At 38.5% G+C, this 17149-nt stretch overlaps 1 protein-coding gene across 3 annotated transcripts in view; it reads left to right on the top strand.

Annotated features, from left to right (window-relative positions):
• KIDINS220 (kinase D interacting substrate 220) overlaps nucleotides 1-17149 on the top strand; it is a 77653-nt gene that overhangs the window by 39505 nt on the left and 20999 nt on the right. For all 3 annotated transcript variants that reach the window (XM_050315831.1, XM_050315830.1, XM_050315829.1), the window contains exon 23: nucleotides 14458-14636. In XM_050315831.1, coding sequence (XP_050171788.1) covers nucleotides 14458-14636 — 179 coding nt within the window. The remainder of the gene's footprint in view (nucleotides 1-14457; nucleotides 14637-17149) is intronic.

Below are 17149 nucleotides of genomic sequence, written 5' to 3'. Positions count from 1 at the left end.
AAACTTATTACAGCTTTTTCATTATTAGCATCTACAGTAATAAATCACTTTGGAGTGATCAAAGTCCAAAGCTGTCTTCAAGACATAACAATGTTTATGTTTTCTGATAAGCCAAAGGAGGTGTACTACCTGGTGTAGTCATAAACGAGTACTTATAACTCCAGTATTAACTGATGTTAAATCTGTAGTAAACCAACATGAAGAAAAGGAAAGGACAGTCACAACTGAATGTGAATGACTTACTTGGGTTCTGTATTGTTTGTTGTTAGTACAGGCCCTTGAGCTGTTGATACTGGGTGCTGTCTGGGGCATATCATGGTTTATTAGTTCAGGTGTGGAGGATATTCAGCACTCCTGCTATCTTGTTGTGCCTTTTGCTGTGCAGGTTGTATTTGGAATTAATATAGCTACTTGAGTAGACTGACAGTTATAACTGTATAGATGATTTTTAGTATATAAAACTAGAACACGTAATGTGAAGAAGCAGTGAAGAACCCTGTACCATGTGTTGGAAAAGGGAGGGTGGTGATTTTCTTCTAAGTAAAGCTGTTGGTATTTTACCTACAATGCCAGGAAAAAGAAAATAGGACCAATATTCTAGATTCTCTCTTTAGCAAAAAATACTAATAGGATTATTCGATATGAAAGTGATAAAGCTACAAGACCTAGTTTCTTTGACTACTTAACAATTAAAAAAAGTTTCCTGATAATAATGTTACTTTGTACTCAGGAAGAGAATTTGATGTCTCAGATATTTCTATTTAACCTGTGTAAGGAATTAAAGATATAACTCTACTGAAGTATTGGCAAAGCTGAGATCTCACATGTCTGGTGATTTGGATGATCATCTTTACCATATACTGAATATGAAAAGGTCTATGAACTCTGGGATTGTCTGGAGTTCTAAAAATTCTGTTTTATCCAAAATAATCCTTTCTGTGTCATTGTTACTGTTTTTATCTACAACTGTTTGAAGTGCTTTGGCTTAAATATGTTTCCATATCATTTCAAAGTTAGTTCCTCTTCTAGAACTTCAGTTTCTGTTTTCTAACTTTTACTAGTTTAAAGAACAGCTTTCCCATTTGGAGTCTCATGAATAGATACCAGATTTTGATAATTCTGTAGCGTGTTCCTGTGCTAAGTTTGTGTTACTTCTTTCCTACCTTTTCATCTGCAGGGTTTTTGTTTGGGTTTTGTGTGTGTGTTTGGTTTTTTGTTTGTTTTTGTTTGGGTTTTGGGTTTTTGTGTTTTGTTTTGTTGTTTTTTTGTTTTTTAAATATTTGATGCTTTAGAGCAGGAACAAGAATGTAATTTTCCTAGAACTGAATAGTTTGTGTCAAACTACTTTTTATTGTGACTGTGCAAAGTCTTTGGTTTTGCTGTTCCTTTGGATGAAAGCAATCTTGTAGGTTCTGTGTTAAGTATAGGAGTTTCACACTTGATCACATTCTCTGTATAAGGAAAATGCTTTGATATTATTATAGTTGCTTTTCCAACATTTAAAATATCCTGTGTTCAAAAGCTTTTGAATCACCGGTGTTACCTTGCAGTGAGAACTCCCCGCTGCTGACTGTGCAGGGCAGAGGGGGCACAGTGGGCTGGTCTGTTACAGCTCTCTTGGGCTGAAGAGTTACAGTAGATAATTCACGTGCGCACTGAGGGTATGGCTGACAAGCGGTGATGAACCCCGCGTTGTGTCCCTGCCGTGTCCCAGGTTGTTCCCGGCCCCCCTCCCAGCGCCGCTGGTGCCGTGGGAGCCGCGGCTGAGCGGGGCGCGTTCCCGGCTGCGGCGCGGGGCGGTGCCGGCAGGTGGCGCTGGCGGAGCGCCCGCCGAGCCCCGGCCCCGCCGCTCCCGGCCCGCTCATCCCGCGCATCCCGCGCTCCTCTTCAGCTCCAGAATCTGATTTTGCAGACTGTATTTGCAAACCGTAGTAAAGGAGACGGCCGTTTTCTGTCACACCTCGGTGCTAGCTGTTGTAGTTTCAAAGAATGCAATAGGAAAACTAAACTAAGACAACTTAAAGCTGCTCTACAACTATGTCAGAGTTTGTGCGATGCTGGGCTAGTCACCTCTATAGTACCTTTCACTTGGGCAGTACTTGTGCCTCTGTGGGGAGATGGCATACAGCTTATGGTTCCGTAGGCTGATATTAAGCACTTGGTGTTCAGAGCTATTTCTGGAGCTACTGGGAGCTCTATTTTCAGTTAATGGAGCACTCTGAAAAAAATGGATGTCTCAGTTTGATAACTACATATGCCTATATCTCAGTGCTTCAATTTGTCTTTAATGCAAAAGCTAACTAATATATTCTTATTATGAAAAATTGTTGGGGAAAATAAACTTGTGGTTTTCTGGAGATACTGTGAAGAATGTGAATATTGATGAGTCTGAAACCAGTTCTGTCAGGAGAAGTGTATCTTTGCTGTATCATACTATGCAGAGGTGGAAAAACCTACTGGATGTTACAGTGACAACTTTTCCCCTGGGTTTTTAAAAAATATGAAAAATACCCCTAAAACAATACCTCAAAGAAAATTAGACTGGGATTTTTGGCATAGGCATACCTTTATGAATCTATATGAATTGGAGTCACTTAACATCTCCTATAGTAACAGGTAGAATGTTGCTATGCTGTAATTCTTTCACAGAGGGAAGCAATCCCATGCTTTGTATCTGGGGCAAATTTTGAAATTAAAACAATGGTGAATCTGCATTGCTGGCTTTCAGTCCATATTCTCAAAAAGAATGCCTTTACTCTTTTTTTACTTCCTTAAATGGACTTACTGTGTCGTCTCACTTCTATCCTCCCACCTCCAGCCTTTCTATCTCTCTGCTGGTCTGAGCCTTTACTTGGCCTAGCTTTCCAGTTGGTACACTTACTAGTACCAGTATTTATTCCTCTGGGTTTATGTGTTGCCTTTTCAAGGCATCTCTCATAATCAGGAATTTCATGTAGTTTCTTTTCTTACCAGGTTAAGCTCTAAAATTCTGAGTTTGTCTGTTGTGTTCTCCTTCCCCTTTTGTGCTTAGGTACCTTTGTGGTCAAGCCCCCTGTTGTCATTACTAACCTCTCATCCTGGTCAGGTTTAATTATCTTTACCATTTTATTTGTAGTTGTGACATATAATTAATATTTCCCTACATTTCTATTGTGCTCCTCCGTGTTGCTGTACAGAGTCTTCTTAATGTCAGTTTAACCAAAGGGGTTTGCAGAAGTTGCAAAAGGCAAATTTTGAGAACTCTGAAGTGGAATAAAGTAATGGGCTTTCTGCAAATGAATTTATAAGAGAATTAAGTTGTCAGATTAAAGCAAGTTTCTGTTGAATGTTTGCAACTGTGATTTCTCAGACTTGTAAATTAGCCATCCATGGGAATGTGCTCTCTTGTGAAGACAAATTAAACATCCATAACATCAGAATAACTGACAGTGCCCGATCTAAATAAATTATATCCTGGGAAACATCCCTGTGGCTTTTGTAGAAAGAAGGTATGTTTCAAGAAACTGAATTCTCAACAGTCAATAAACATATGAAGAAAGCAATGAAATATTTTGAAATCTAAGAAATTTTAAGACCTTGATCTAAGAACACCTAAATGCATGAAGATTAAAGATAATAGTAGGTAAGATTGCCTCAGGAAAACAAAAGATGGGAGTACGTGACTCATGAGAAATTTACAGGTGAGGTTTCCAGAGATAATTCTTGTGTTCTTAGACATACCTGTAAATGGTCTGACAGAGGGAGGAGATGCAATGTGGGGATATAACCAGGATAGCTGTTTCACATAGACTTATGGAAGTAGTTATGAGTAAGTTGCAGATCGAAGTCATTGTGGATATAGGTATCATAACATACTGGGGAGAATACTCTCATCTATAATCCTGCTCACACAGCAAGGGGCTGTAAATCTGCACTGAAGAAAGGAATTCATGAATTGTTGCTGGTTTCTCTGAAAAATGTTCAGTGCCCCTCAACAGTCGGAAAATGAAATAGTCTTTAGGAGTTCTTAGCAAAGCAATGGAAAGAAGGAATGTATTGTATTATACAAATCTGTGATTTTTCTAAATTTCAAGCACCAGAGTTTCTAGTCATCACATTTTAAAAAGGTTGTACCAAAGTAGAAAAGATATTTAAGAGACTAAGGAAAGCTCTAGTCTCACATCAGATTTTACTGTGAATATCATCACTGTCCTATTTCCTATGCAGTGATAAGTCCCAGTTTTGTTTGAATACTTTCTCCTTTCTTCTCAAGTCTCCCTTAGTCTAAGACATTTGATTCATTCATTTCTTTTCCCCAAAAACCTTAATTTTTCAGTTCAGTTTGAGGCTCTGAATTTTGGTCATGTTTGTTTCTTGGTATTTTCTACTGCTTAAAACTGAAGATGTCAGGGATTTGATATTGCCACCTTGTTGATTAAAAGTCATGCTATTAAAGCTGATTTTATGGGAAGGAATGTCTTCTTAGTCCTTTTCCACATTAAGTTGACTCACTAAATAAGATAACCTGCTGAACACATGTTATCTCTATATCCCTCTTATCATGGCAGAAATCAGAGTCTGCAGTACTTTGTCAATTGAAAGATGTTCCTAGAAATCACTAAACTAGTTCTGTAACCCTATTACCTGTAAGCTTTTTTTACTTCTCAAATCTGGAGATGTTAGGGAGAGTTTCTGTGTCTCTGAACTAACCAGTTCTCTTTTAGATGTGGCAGATCTACCAGTCAGTCACTTCTTAGGGCTGTTAGTAGCTGGACTGCAGGGTTTGTACAGCTGAAAGTGAAACTTCAGGCATGTGTGTGCCTCTTGAGTTCAAGAATACATTTCAGAATATGATTGGCTAAATTTGTAAACACTTCAAAAATTACGGATGGTCTGAATTATTACTGCTGAAATTTCTGCAACATCAGGGGTTCTGCTACTGTGAATGCCCAGAATTGCTGTAGGTTACCTTGCATCTAGAGCCTATTCAGGCACATGAGAGTCAGTAGCTGAAGCCCTTAAAAAGCCTGGGGAAATAAATGTGGTTTGAGCATGGTTGCAGCAGGAGATAAAAATCAGGTTCAGCACAAAGCACAGCAGCAAAGTCTACTTTAGTTAGAAGAGAAATGTGTTTAAATTAGTTATAACCAAGTGCTGGGGCAGGTTGTGTGACAAATTGCAGGAACCTTGTGGTCCTGGTAAACATAATGTGTTGTCCAAGCAGACAAAGGCACTGTAGAAAAGTTCCAGTTGGCCTTTGAAAAGAAGATGGCAAGGAACACACTGCAGGCTACCAGAGCAATTTAATGACCTACCTGTTATGGAGGGCCCCTTGGAAAGAGAAAAGTCAGTATGAAGTTGATAATAATCCATGAGAATTTTCTCATGGTCATATGTCGATATCAGACATAGGTAGAACATTCACCCAGGAATTAGGTACATCTATGGTAATTGTTGTCCTCTCTCTTGTGAGGTTAGGATCTAGATTCTGTATCTTTCTGAATATAATTCTAGCTATTACCTGCTGAAACTGTGAGAAATGTAAGGATGGTATATCTAAGAAAATAGTTCTAAGAAAGACCATGATGCATTGTCTCACTGCTTAAAGGTGCTGGGAAGGGGTGGATGCTTATCCCCAGAACTGAATTTACAATTTTTTTAATGGTACATAATTCAGGTATTCACACAACCTTCTATTCAGGTACTTCCTACTGGGTGCTTTTGATATTAGTCTGTTTGTTGGGCTTGATGTCTCGAGGGACAGTCCTACCTGTCATTCTTTGCCCAGGCTTTGACAAAACTGGGATATTAAGACATGGCTTATCAATTCTTTGTGAGGATATTGCAAATAGCTGCTGGTGCCTGAATTTCTGTGACTATTCTTACATATTTATTAAAAATATTAGAACAGAAGAATCTGGCTCAGGATAGAAGAAACTCTCAAGAGCCATCTGTTCAGATTAGAATCTCCACCCTTACTTAATCTCCTTGAAAATATGCCTTTTGGGAAGCTGAAGCAAACTATGAAAATCAAGAATCTTAACTTTTTGATTTTGAAAAAAAGAGAGTTTTCAGGATGAGAAAATACTTATACTTTCCTCAGAGTTGTAAGTAACCATTATTTAAAACTTAGCAACATATAATGCATCCATCACTTGGGCTTAAATTAACCTCTGAGATAAAGTCTTTGTGCACATATGTATGCGTGCCTACCTATGATGGGTGGCAAATTGGATGGCAATACAATGTGCCAAGGCAGAACACACCAAATTTAGAAGAATAGCATAGCAGCTTTCTTTTATTCAGGAATATTTTTTGGGGGGATGGAGGAAGGGGGTGGAGGAGGGTGGGGTGGGAGAACTAAAGGATCTAAACCAGCCATAACTCGTGTCTTAGTTTTTTTAATGCTTTTGCAACTCTTACACCATTCCAGGGGATGATTTGCGGAAGACATCTGCTCTGTCTCCTTTATCAATAATGGAAAGTATTGTTGTATCTTAATTTCTTAAGTTCTAGTCCAGTTTCAGCACTGGGATATGATTTCACTTGGTGCTTTTTCCAGTCTTTACTGAAGTTACCCCTTCTTAAAATCAACCACAGAAAAAATTATGTCTAGTAATGGTAACCAGAAATACTCAAGTTCACGTTACTAGATAACTCATCCTCTGGTTTGGTTTTTTTTTCCTTTTTTCTGTTTTCCTTCTTTCTTAAACTGATAAAAACTAATTTAGTTTTAGGTGAAACTGCACTTGATTCCTGTAGATTGGGAGTTCTATAGTGGGGGCTCATTGGTGTCATGTTTTACTGACAGGTTCAGATCTCTTGTGTGATACACCCGTGTGAATCAAATTAAGAAATCACTTAGGTTAAAACTGTTTCACACACAGTGGAATATTGCTACTTCATTGTTTACTACTCCAATTTAAGAAAGTATATTTACAGTGAACTAAAAATACCACCAAGATATAAATGATATAAAATTATTTTATTAAAGAAATTGATTTCATAAAAAAAATAGTATTCTGTAGCACTAGTAGTAAAATTTATTTTTCTCTATATAAAGGCTCATTTATTTTTATAGCAATTTGATGACACATCTGCTTGCTTTATTTAGCTGAAAAGAAAATGTTGGTTCTTGGTGTTTTGTAAAATTGCTTTGTTAAATTATTTTCGAAATCGCTCAACTTTTAACAAATGACATTTGATACTAACATTGGAAAGCAATTTCAGCTAATTAAGTAGATCCTTCTATAAACCATTGGAACATTAAGATGACAAACTGTTCATTCAGGATTATTTTAATTGGTACAATTATTGTAATTTTGTTGCAATTATGTGTTGAGCTAAAAGCTTTTGTTTAAATCATTTGAGGTTTTTTTGTTAATATACATAAGTAAGAAAAGAAGTAAAATAAAACCCAAAGATAAGCTTTATCTGTCTACTTTTTCATTACAGTGCTTTAGACAAGTATCTGTTGAATTATTCTTTTAGAAAAGTGTGTTACATGTTTTCAGCACATCTCTAGCAATGTTAAAATTGAGCAAGATCATTTGAAATGTAACTTTCCTGGAAGGTTATTATGTTAATTCCGGTTTTGACACTGTTTAAATGTCTTTTAATAAAAAGGGTGAAATGAACTTCTGAGGGATTTGTGAGTTGCTTAATGCCTATTGATGTATTAATTTAAGAAGTGTAGCTATTTAGTGATTATAGAAATTAAAAATGAAAAAGCTATGAAAGGTGCCACATTCATCACTCTGATGATAATGTTCTCTGCAATCATCTTTGCCCAGGCCAGGTTTAAATAAATCACTTCCTTTAAGTAGACAATTTCGTATTCTTGTGGACCTCACAGTGAGGCATTACCTCTAAAATAGTTAACCTGCTTTTTGTTTTCCTGTTTCCTTTTATTGCCTCCTACTTAAAATGCAGGGCACATGGAAGTTATTATGTTTCTTACTGTGCTAATAGTGTGTGCTCAGTGTTAAAAGTCAGTGCACCAGTTGAGTAGTAGGTGGTTGATGCCCAAACTGTCTCCTAAACAGGCTTATATGAGGCAGGGCTAAAAGAAGTAAAGTACTAGAGGACATGACAAGTAGTCATGGAAGTAGGACATGGAAGTTCAGATGAGAAGGCAGTAGGGAGAGAAAAAGGATTGGAACAAAAACTGATAAAAACAAGAAAGGGGAATATTTTTAGCTTTTTTTTTTTTTAAATGTACCTTTGTAATAGAAGTCATATTTTGAAAATACTTTCCAAATAAGTTTAGATGTTTCCAGAATAGTTAATGTGCATTAATGACATCTGTCAGAAATGTTCCTCTGTATTTTTCATGTCCCTCCAAGCACCTCTGATTGATACTTGTTTAAGGTAGAATACAAAAGGCTTAATTTTAACAACATTATGTCAGGGAAGAAAACTTTTATTTTAAACCTGTGTAAGTCAATTCCTGAGACTTCTTTATTTTGGGGGGAATTGATCAAGTTGGGAAATAAAATCGGAGGTGATGGCTTTTTGTGCCTCCTGAACATTTTTGCCAAGCAGAATGTTTATTCAAAACCTGATGGGAAAACACAGTGAGGTAAGATGATTAGCTGGAAATGCATCTCTTAGCTACATACTGCTAGCAGCTCATATCCTGGCCTAACCCCACAATAAATGTGATGTAATCTATCTCTTGGGGAAAAAGAGGAGATAAAATACTTGCTTCGTATTCAGAAATTACTTTTGTCTTATATTGCTATAAAAGCCTGCCACTGACCAGTAGCGTGGAATATCAAGTTCTTTGAAAGCTGATGCTCTGGTATTCCTTGCAACAACTTGCTCATATACCTCATAGAACAAATTTGCCTCATTAGGCCAACTCTGTTATAAGAAACTGCTTCAGAAGGGCAAGATAAGGAATAGATCAGGTAATCCAAATGCTGTATAAAGGATGTAGTGTGCCCTTGGTTCTGTTTGACTTGGATCTTGGTTATTAACCCTAAAGTTAATGTAGTTAAGCAGTTGTACCTTTTTGCCTTCCATTTCTGAATAGCATTTGTAACAGATTGATAGTCTTTGACTTTGAGAAGTGGAGCTCATGCTTCTGTGAGTGTAGTTTTTGCGTGGACTTTTGGAGGAGGAGTGTTCTGCCCGAGGTTTAGCTGTATCCTGTGGTGTAGCCCCAACAGAGTCCTGTGCTGGAGGCTGGGGTAAATCCTGGCCATTTCTGATGCTAGAGGACCTCCAAATATTTGCTGGATTTCTGAATTCCTACAGGTGAAGGCACTAAAAGAATCCCTGCATAAAACCATAAGGGAGCTTTGTAGCTGATGTTCAGTGATGAAAATACCAAAACCAGATTAAAACAGTATTCTTGTAATTCACTTGTGTGAGTGATCTTGTTGGACTTGTGATACAAAATTACTTTTTTGGTTACAGACCAGCTTTGAGCAATCTTAGATTCTTCTGTGCTATTGTGTTTCACTGCTTTTCCATCTCTGTAATAAGTATAATAATTTTTAAAAAAATTCTTTTGCCTTTTGTAATTCAAATAGTACTGCAAAGCTGTGAATGAATCTGGCATTTGTAACTGCATGAACACTTTAAATTATAAACACTTTTAATTATAAAGAATGCCAGTGTAGGGTGTGTTCTGGAAAGTTGTATTAAAAATAGAGCTTTTTAATATGGCTTAGTGACAGTGCATGGTACTGGGTGTGGGAGATTAGTTTAGTAAATATCAATCTTCTAAGGATGAAATTGTTTTTTCTTTCTGAAATGATTAAAAGCAACACTGAGGAGAGGTGCTTTATCTGCTGGTATTTGAATTGGATAGAGTCACTTCTGCAAAGCAAGCTTTCCTGAATACCTATGGTAATAGGAGTTTTTAAATAGCTATTGCATCTGTTCAGTGAAGTCTCTTCTGCTTAATATGCACTGAGGGGGATTGAATTTTTGTCTAGATAGATCTATCAAACTATAACTTTCTCTTTTTTTGGTCTTTGTTAAGATAAAGCATTTATTCCCTTACATTTTAGTATTGAGTGTGTGATGACTTTTTATTCCTGCCTTTATACAAGTGTGTTTATAAGTGAATGTTCTTCTTCGGTGTCCAAATGACCTGTTGCAAATTTCAGTTTGAAGGAATATTTGCAGCACTGCTCTTGACATGTTAATAGTACTGCAAAGTTCCTGGAGCATTATATTAATAGTATTTGTTTATTTATTATGTTTCTCTGTATCAAACCTCTAGAAAAAGTGGGATTTTATAATTTTTAATGAGAAGTTATTTCATTATTTTAAACAAGATTTTACACTGTATTGAGAGAAAAACTTTAAAAGCACATGCTAGATAAAACATGACATGCCCTCATGCACATGCCTTCTGTTGCTCTGTCTATTATTTAATAGCAATGAATTAAGTCTGTTGCTTTTTATGGAGTTAAACGACTCTTCTCATGCGCAGCAAAGTCAACCTTCCACCTGTCTGGGAACAGTAGGGCAGGTGGCTCCGTGAGAGAAGGTGAGGTGGGAGCTGAGGAGAACAGCAGGGCAGGCAGGGCATTGTCCTCGTGACCAAGGAGTGCATTCCCACGGTAGCCAAACAGGAAAATCAGAGCAAGTTCAGTGACAGTAACCAGGGACAGCAAACAGCCCAGTTGGTCTGTTAGCCACAGGGCACATTTTAGGCCAAGGCAGGAATTTAGGTCAGTGGGTCAAGGTCAAGACAAAGGTACATAGATGTAACTCAGGCGAGGACCAAGGGCAGAGGCCTGAGCTTTAAAGATGTTCTTAACTCAGGCGAGGGAGCCTCCAGTGAAGGTTCTCACAGCTCGTGTTACCGCAGTCAGATGGCAGGTCACTCAGCTGCGCTGTGTCAGAGCTGGCCTTGAGCACAGGCCCCAAAACGCCTGGCTGGGGGAAGAGATGGTGGAGCCTGTTGGCATGTGCCAGGGCCTGACATGCCCAATGGCACAGGCAGTGTGGGCACAGTGCAGCCTCAGGTGCAGATAGAGGTAGTTGATGCTGTTGCCATTTTACCACCACCTGGTTGGGTGGTGAAGTAGATGGTGAATAGATGGGCAATGTCATGTGTAGCCCATGCTATGCTGGCAACGTTCAGTGCTGGGCACGCTGTTGGACCACGGTGGTTATTTTCCAAGTCAGTCATGGAACTGCAAGATGAACATAACTAGAAAAAAATTGAATCAAATTTTTACAGTCTCTTGAATGGAAGATAGGATGATGTAACTCTGTGTACTTGTAGTAAATTATCTGTATATGAGGAAAAAGCCAGAAATAATCCATCATTGTTGGAATATTACTTAATCCACAATGAAAGCAGTTTTTAATTTAATTTTTTTTTAAGTAGTGAAATAAATTTTTAAGGTTCATTTCTGTCAATGTAATGTTCTGTTTTGGCCTAATTCCTTTTAAGTTCAAGTAGTTTCTTTGGGAACAGACACTCCGTAACACTGACAGTTTTTGATGTTTTTGATTTAAAAAGTAATTCTCTTGCCTCAGGAATCTAGCCCCAAAATGAGAATAGGGTGTTCACAGTGCTTTATTTTTAGATCTGCACGCTTCTGTTTTAGAAGTAACTCCTGAAGTGCTTTACATGCTAACCTTTTATTTTTTATCTGAGAAGTACAGGCACGTATGGGTTTTGTGGCTCTTTGCCAAAAGATTATCATTTACATAAATATTTCTTTCAAAGGCGTAGTTTAAGACACGGAGCTCAGGAGGTTAGAATAGAGACTTCAATCTGCACACCAGCAGTGGGCTATTGGCTTCTGAACAGTAGCTTTGTTCATCGTATTCGGAACACTGTTTGCATTCAGACTTAAGTAGAGCTGGCATTAAAATTCAGATAATTTGTTTCATGTGATTCATCAGCTGTGTGTTTTATTTAAATCTATGTCACATTCTCTTTTGGCTTTTTATTTTGTGGATTTAAGTGTTGAAGTAGGCCACTCTTTAACTCTTCAGTCCCTGACTTAAAAAGTGACTTAATTTTTAATTTGCCAGTGCTGAACTCTTGTCTAGAATACTCACAGTAAATCTGTGTAACTAATATATATAAATAAAGCATGCATTAGCGATATTACCTTTTTTACGTTTCTGTTCTTAGATTAAAAACAAACACGTGCAGTCAGTTTAGTTCTAGTTTTCTGTAAGCCAAAATAGAAAAACCTAAGGTAGTAGCTAAAAATTAGGGTAAAATATTCAATTCTGAGATTCTGTGGAGTGTACAAGTTTTACTTTGATACTGCCAATGTTCTTATTTTTTTCTTTTAACCATTCACTCCTTGAGGTTAGGACTACTTTAGCTTCTATTAGATTTCTTTAAACGCTGCCAGAGAAGGAACTGTTCCCATTATTTGAAACTGTAACCTACTTCTGGTTGTCGAGTTTGGCTTCTTATAAAACCACCTTTTATTCTCATAAGGCTGGAGCCCGCGAAGCCTTACACGCATTGAAATTCCCCAAAGTGGATAATCCCACTGCCATCCAGACAACATCTCGTAACGATTTAAAGGATCAGAACCTTTGTTAGAATAGGCTACACTTGCTTTTATGCTTTATATTTGTTACATTTTTCCTGTGCTGTAGACGTAACTTCTCACTATGAATGAAGTTATTCATAGACACTGTTTATGACAGCATGGTATGGCAGTATCCTCCATCTGTTAGGTACGTGGTCCATTCAGATGTTTTCTGACAAAATTTATAGGAATTTGTTAATTCTACTTTTAGTATATGGCAAGACTATCCTGAAAGATCAGACACAGTTGAAATACATTTTTTAATGTGAAGAAGTTGCACTTCAAGCATCTAGCATTGGTCCTCAATTGCTTTATTTCTCTTAACATTAAATGCTAAGTATTCTGTGTAAATCAGCCACTGTTGTCTAAGGAAAAATCCCATGGTACATAAAATTCTACCTTTTATGGAGGTTCGAAAAATAAAGATAAAAAAAATATTGTTGCTTCTAAAAAGCAATTAAATTGTGAAATAAGGTAAGATTGTTCAGCTAATGATAGACTTAGTTCATTAGGTCTGTTGAAAATACAATTCAGTTACAACCAGTTGTGATGGTTCTTATAAGTGTTACATTTTTTTCTCTTCATAGACACAAGTGTAAATTTATTTAATGTAAGAGATTCCTGGTTGTACTGATAAGTTACTGGGTGTGCTTGAGGGCTCCTCCCTTCCCATCCGTGCATCAGTGCTCTCCCACATGACAGCACTGGCAGTTGCCTTGGCTGCTTTAATTGTCCTGTAGTCAGAGAAAACTCTTACACTTTCCTTGTGCTGTGCTATCTTCTTCTTTTTGACAAGTTGCAGCAGCTCATAGAACAGTCAGCATATCTATGCTGTCACCCTTTTTCACAGCACTGTACTCATAATATGTCTTTGGAAAAAGCCATTAACTACTGAGATACATCATTAGTTTTGTATTTGTATAAGGTTTTTAATCTTTATGTATTTTTCTCATATTTTTTTCCTATTTTTACTTTACCTACAATGTAGTTACTTCACTGGTATCCATATAGAGTGCTGTGACAGTCACTTTTTAGCCATTACTGTAACTGTGCATTCTTTCACTGTTTCCATTTTTATTATACTGGGAGTAAGAAATATTTTTTTATCTTAGTAATCTTTAGATCATTTCTCATTTGATATTAGATGAGATCTTGGTACTGTGAGATGAGATATCAAATAAGATAGGTCCATCTGACCCACCATGTTAGCTTCCATCACTTGATTGCATTTGGCAGGAGCTTTCCATAAACTTCCACAAGACTAACATTTAATCCTTCTCCTTGTTCCTTCCTGAAACTCCCCTTTATACAAGTGCTTACCAAACCCCCACTGTTGCTTGACAATAGTCATAATGCATGAACAGTCCCTTACTTAGATTGTGTCTTATGGTTTTGTTGTTATCCTTTGTGGCTTGCTTTCTTAGAAGGTGAATTACTTGAAAGAAGGTTATTGTTTTCCCACTTTTTACCATGGATGCACAGTTGGATTTTGATCAACATTAAAGATGCCTGAGTGTTCTGTTACTAAAGGTGTTAGTTTAAAAATGAGATTTTTTTTTAACCATGGACTTTCTGATTTGGGTATAGGAATTTGAATAGATGTTTGAGATTAACATTGACAAATGCTAACTTCCCCTGACTTTGCATTTGATTTTACTGCTCTGTAAATTCTGGATCTGATTTTTGTCTTCTGTATGGCTTCTTTGACATTTCTCTGAAGAATACAATTAGATGAGATTGTTTAGCAGTTTGAGGTTTTTTGCATTTCAGAAAATGTTACATTAAATTTTCTGCAGACAGTGCAGCTCTCTATAGGTTCTCTTATTTTCCAGAGAACAGGGAGAATGGATGCAAAAGTACTAGTATTTCACCCTAGAATATCACTACATAAAACAAAGTCATACTCTAATAAATATGGTTTATGATGTATCTAATTTCACCCTCCCAGAATTTCAAAGAATATTCCTACAACTAAAGATGTTGAACCTCTACTTGAAATTGATGCAGATATACGGAACTTTGAAGTATTTTTATCCTCACGAACACCTGTTCTTGTTGCACGTGATGTAAGAACCTTTTTGCCTTGTACTGTGAACTTGGATCCCAAACTACGTGAAATCATTGCAGGTATGTTTTCAAATAAATGGAAAATGACAATTCTATAATTTATTTTCATTTTAAGTACAACTATTTTGCATGTTACCCAGAATACTGATTTGTTCATCAAATCAGACCTTCAGATTGTCTGATTTGACTTCACTAAGAGGCCATACCTCTTTGTAGCTTTGCTGTAATGGCCAGATCATACTAGATTAAAGCCTCTGTTTTGGAGGAGAGAATCTGCTATTCTTGCTTTGGAGGCTGCTTTAGCAGATGGAGGAAAGCCATTCCCCCTTGTCCTGTCACTACATGTCCTTAATAAATGATCTCCATCTTTCTTGTGGGCTCTTGTCAGGTGCTGGAAGGCTGCAGTTACATCAGCCTAAGCCTTCTCTTTTCCAGGCTGAACAAACCCATTTCTCTTAGCCTTTGCTCACAGGAGAGGTGCTCCAGCCCTCTGTTCATTTTGGTGGCCTCCTCTGGACTCACTCCAACAGGTCAATGTCCTTCCTGTGCTGGGGACCCCAGAGCTGAATACTCCAGGGGGGTCTCACCAGGATGCAGCCCAGGATATGTTTGGCTTTCTGGGCTGCAAGCTCATATTGTCAGCTCATGTCCAACCTCTCATGACCAGCACCCCCAAGTCCTTCTTGGCAAGGCTACTCTTGATCTGTTCATCCCCCACCCTGGACTGATATTGGGGGTTGCCCTGATCCAGGTGCAGCACCTTGCATGAGGTCTTATTAAACCTCATCAGATTCCCATAGGTCTACTTCTTGAGTTTTTCTGAATGACATCCCATGCCTCAGGTGTGTCAACTACACCACTCAGCTTGGTGTCATCTGCAAATTTGCTGAGGGTGCACTCGATCCCTTTGTCTATTAATGAACATGTTATATAACAGTGATCCAAATACAGACCCCTGAGGGACACCACTCATCAGTGATGTCCATTGTGACTCTGAGCCATTGACCACTACCCTCTGGATGTGAGTGTCCACCCAATTTCTTAGCCATCTAAAAATCCAACCATCGAATCTCTACAGTTTAGAGAGAAGCATATTGTGGGAGATCATCCAAGACTTTACAGAAGTCCAGATAAATGACATCTGTAGCCCTTCTCTTGATGTAGTCACCCCACCATAGGAGGCCACTGGGTTGGTCAGGCAGGACTTGCCCTTGGTGAAGCTGTGCTGACTGTCTTGAATCACTTCACTGTCCTCCATGTGTCTTGGAGGATCTGTTCCATGATCTTCCCAGGCACAGAGAATTCTGACAGGCCAGTAGTTCCTGGGGTCATCCTTTCTACTATTTTTTAAAATTTGAAATCTATCCATCTTCTGATGTAGAGGGCAACCTCTCCTCCCCTCCTTCCTCCCCTGTCCCTTCTGAACAGCCTGTAGCCATCAATAGTCACATTCCAGTCTTGGGATTCGTTCCCACCAAGATTCCAGAATGGCAACTAGGTCATAGTTTTCTAACAGCACAGTGGCTTCCAGCTCCTCCTGTTTGTTGCCCATGCTGTGTGCACTGATGTAGAGGCACCTCAGCTGGGCTGTTGGCCATGTCATCTTCTTAGAGGAACATCCCTTTCACTGGTGTTTCCCTGTTGGTTTCCATTACCACAGGAGCTCCTGGCTGATCTCCTTAAGACTTCAAGAGTGCTCCAGTGCTCCAGCACAGAGCCACTGGCTGAGAACACTCACTGGCACTGCGTCCCTCTAACCTTGGTGTGTCATCCACAGCTTGTCACAGGCAAGCCCAATATTATTCCCTTCCCCTGTCATGTCTAGTTTAAAGCTCTGTGAATTAGCCCTGCTGGCTCCTGGGCAAAGACTCTCCTGTTTTGAGAAAGGTGAATCCTGTCTGATGCCTGGTGCCCTGTAGGCCTTCGTGTTATCAAAACTGACAAAATGTTGGTGGTGACACCAGCCGTGGTGCCATGTATCAATATACAGTGTCACTGCCTGCAGCTGAAAGGATGAAGGGAAAATAACTTATGCTCCAGATTCTCTCACCAATTGTTCCATGGTCCTCAAGTCTCTTTTGATTGCACTTGGACTATGCCTTTCAACTTCATTGCCTCCCACATGGAAGACCAGTCATGAGTAGTAGTCCAAGGGCCATATCAGGCCTTTCCTGGTGGTATCCTTAACCCAGGTCCCAGGGAGGCAGCAGGCTTCTGAAGGGGATGGTTCATTACAGCATATTGGACCTTCTGTTTCCCTTAGAAGGGAATGACTTACAACTGCAATCCATCTTTTCTTCCTTGTGAAACTGGTCTTGATATGAGGTGTAGGCCTTTCTGACCCTTGGACTACCTCTGGTGTAATGGACTGTCTTTGTCATCATCCACTGACTGGCCTTTCACATCCAGAGCCTCATACCTATTGTACAGAGGTACCTGGGAGTGTGAGATGGGCAAAGGGGGGTTGTCTGCTGCCCTGAGCAAGGACTTTGCTCCATTCACTCCTTTTGGAGATACTATCTTAGAATCTTAGAATCATTAAATTTGGGAAAATCCTCCAAGATTATCGAGTT

Source organism: Myiozetetes cayanensis, unplaced genomic scaffold (genome assembly GCF_022539395.1).
Source record: "Myiozetetes cayanensis isolate MyiCay16 unplaced genomic scaffold, myiCay2020 scf2-11, whole genome shotgun sequence".
NCBI classification, from domain to species: domain Eukaryota; kingdom Metazoa; phylum Chordata; class Aves; order Passeriformes; family Tyrannidae; genus Myiozetetes; species Myiozetetes cayanensis.
Note: the sequence above shows the minus strand (reverse complement) of the source record. Positions and strands in the feature narration are given on the sequence as shown.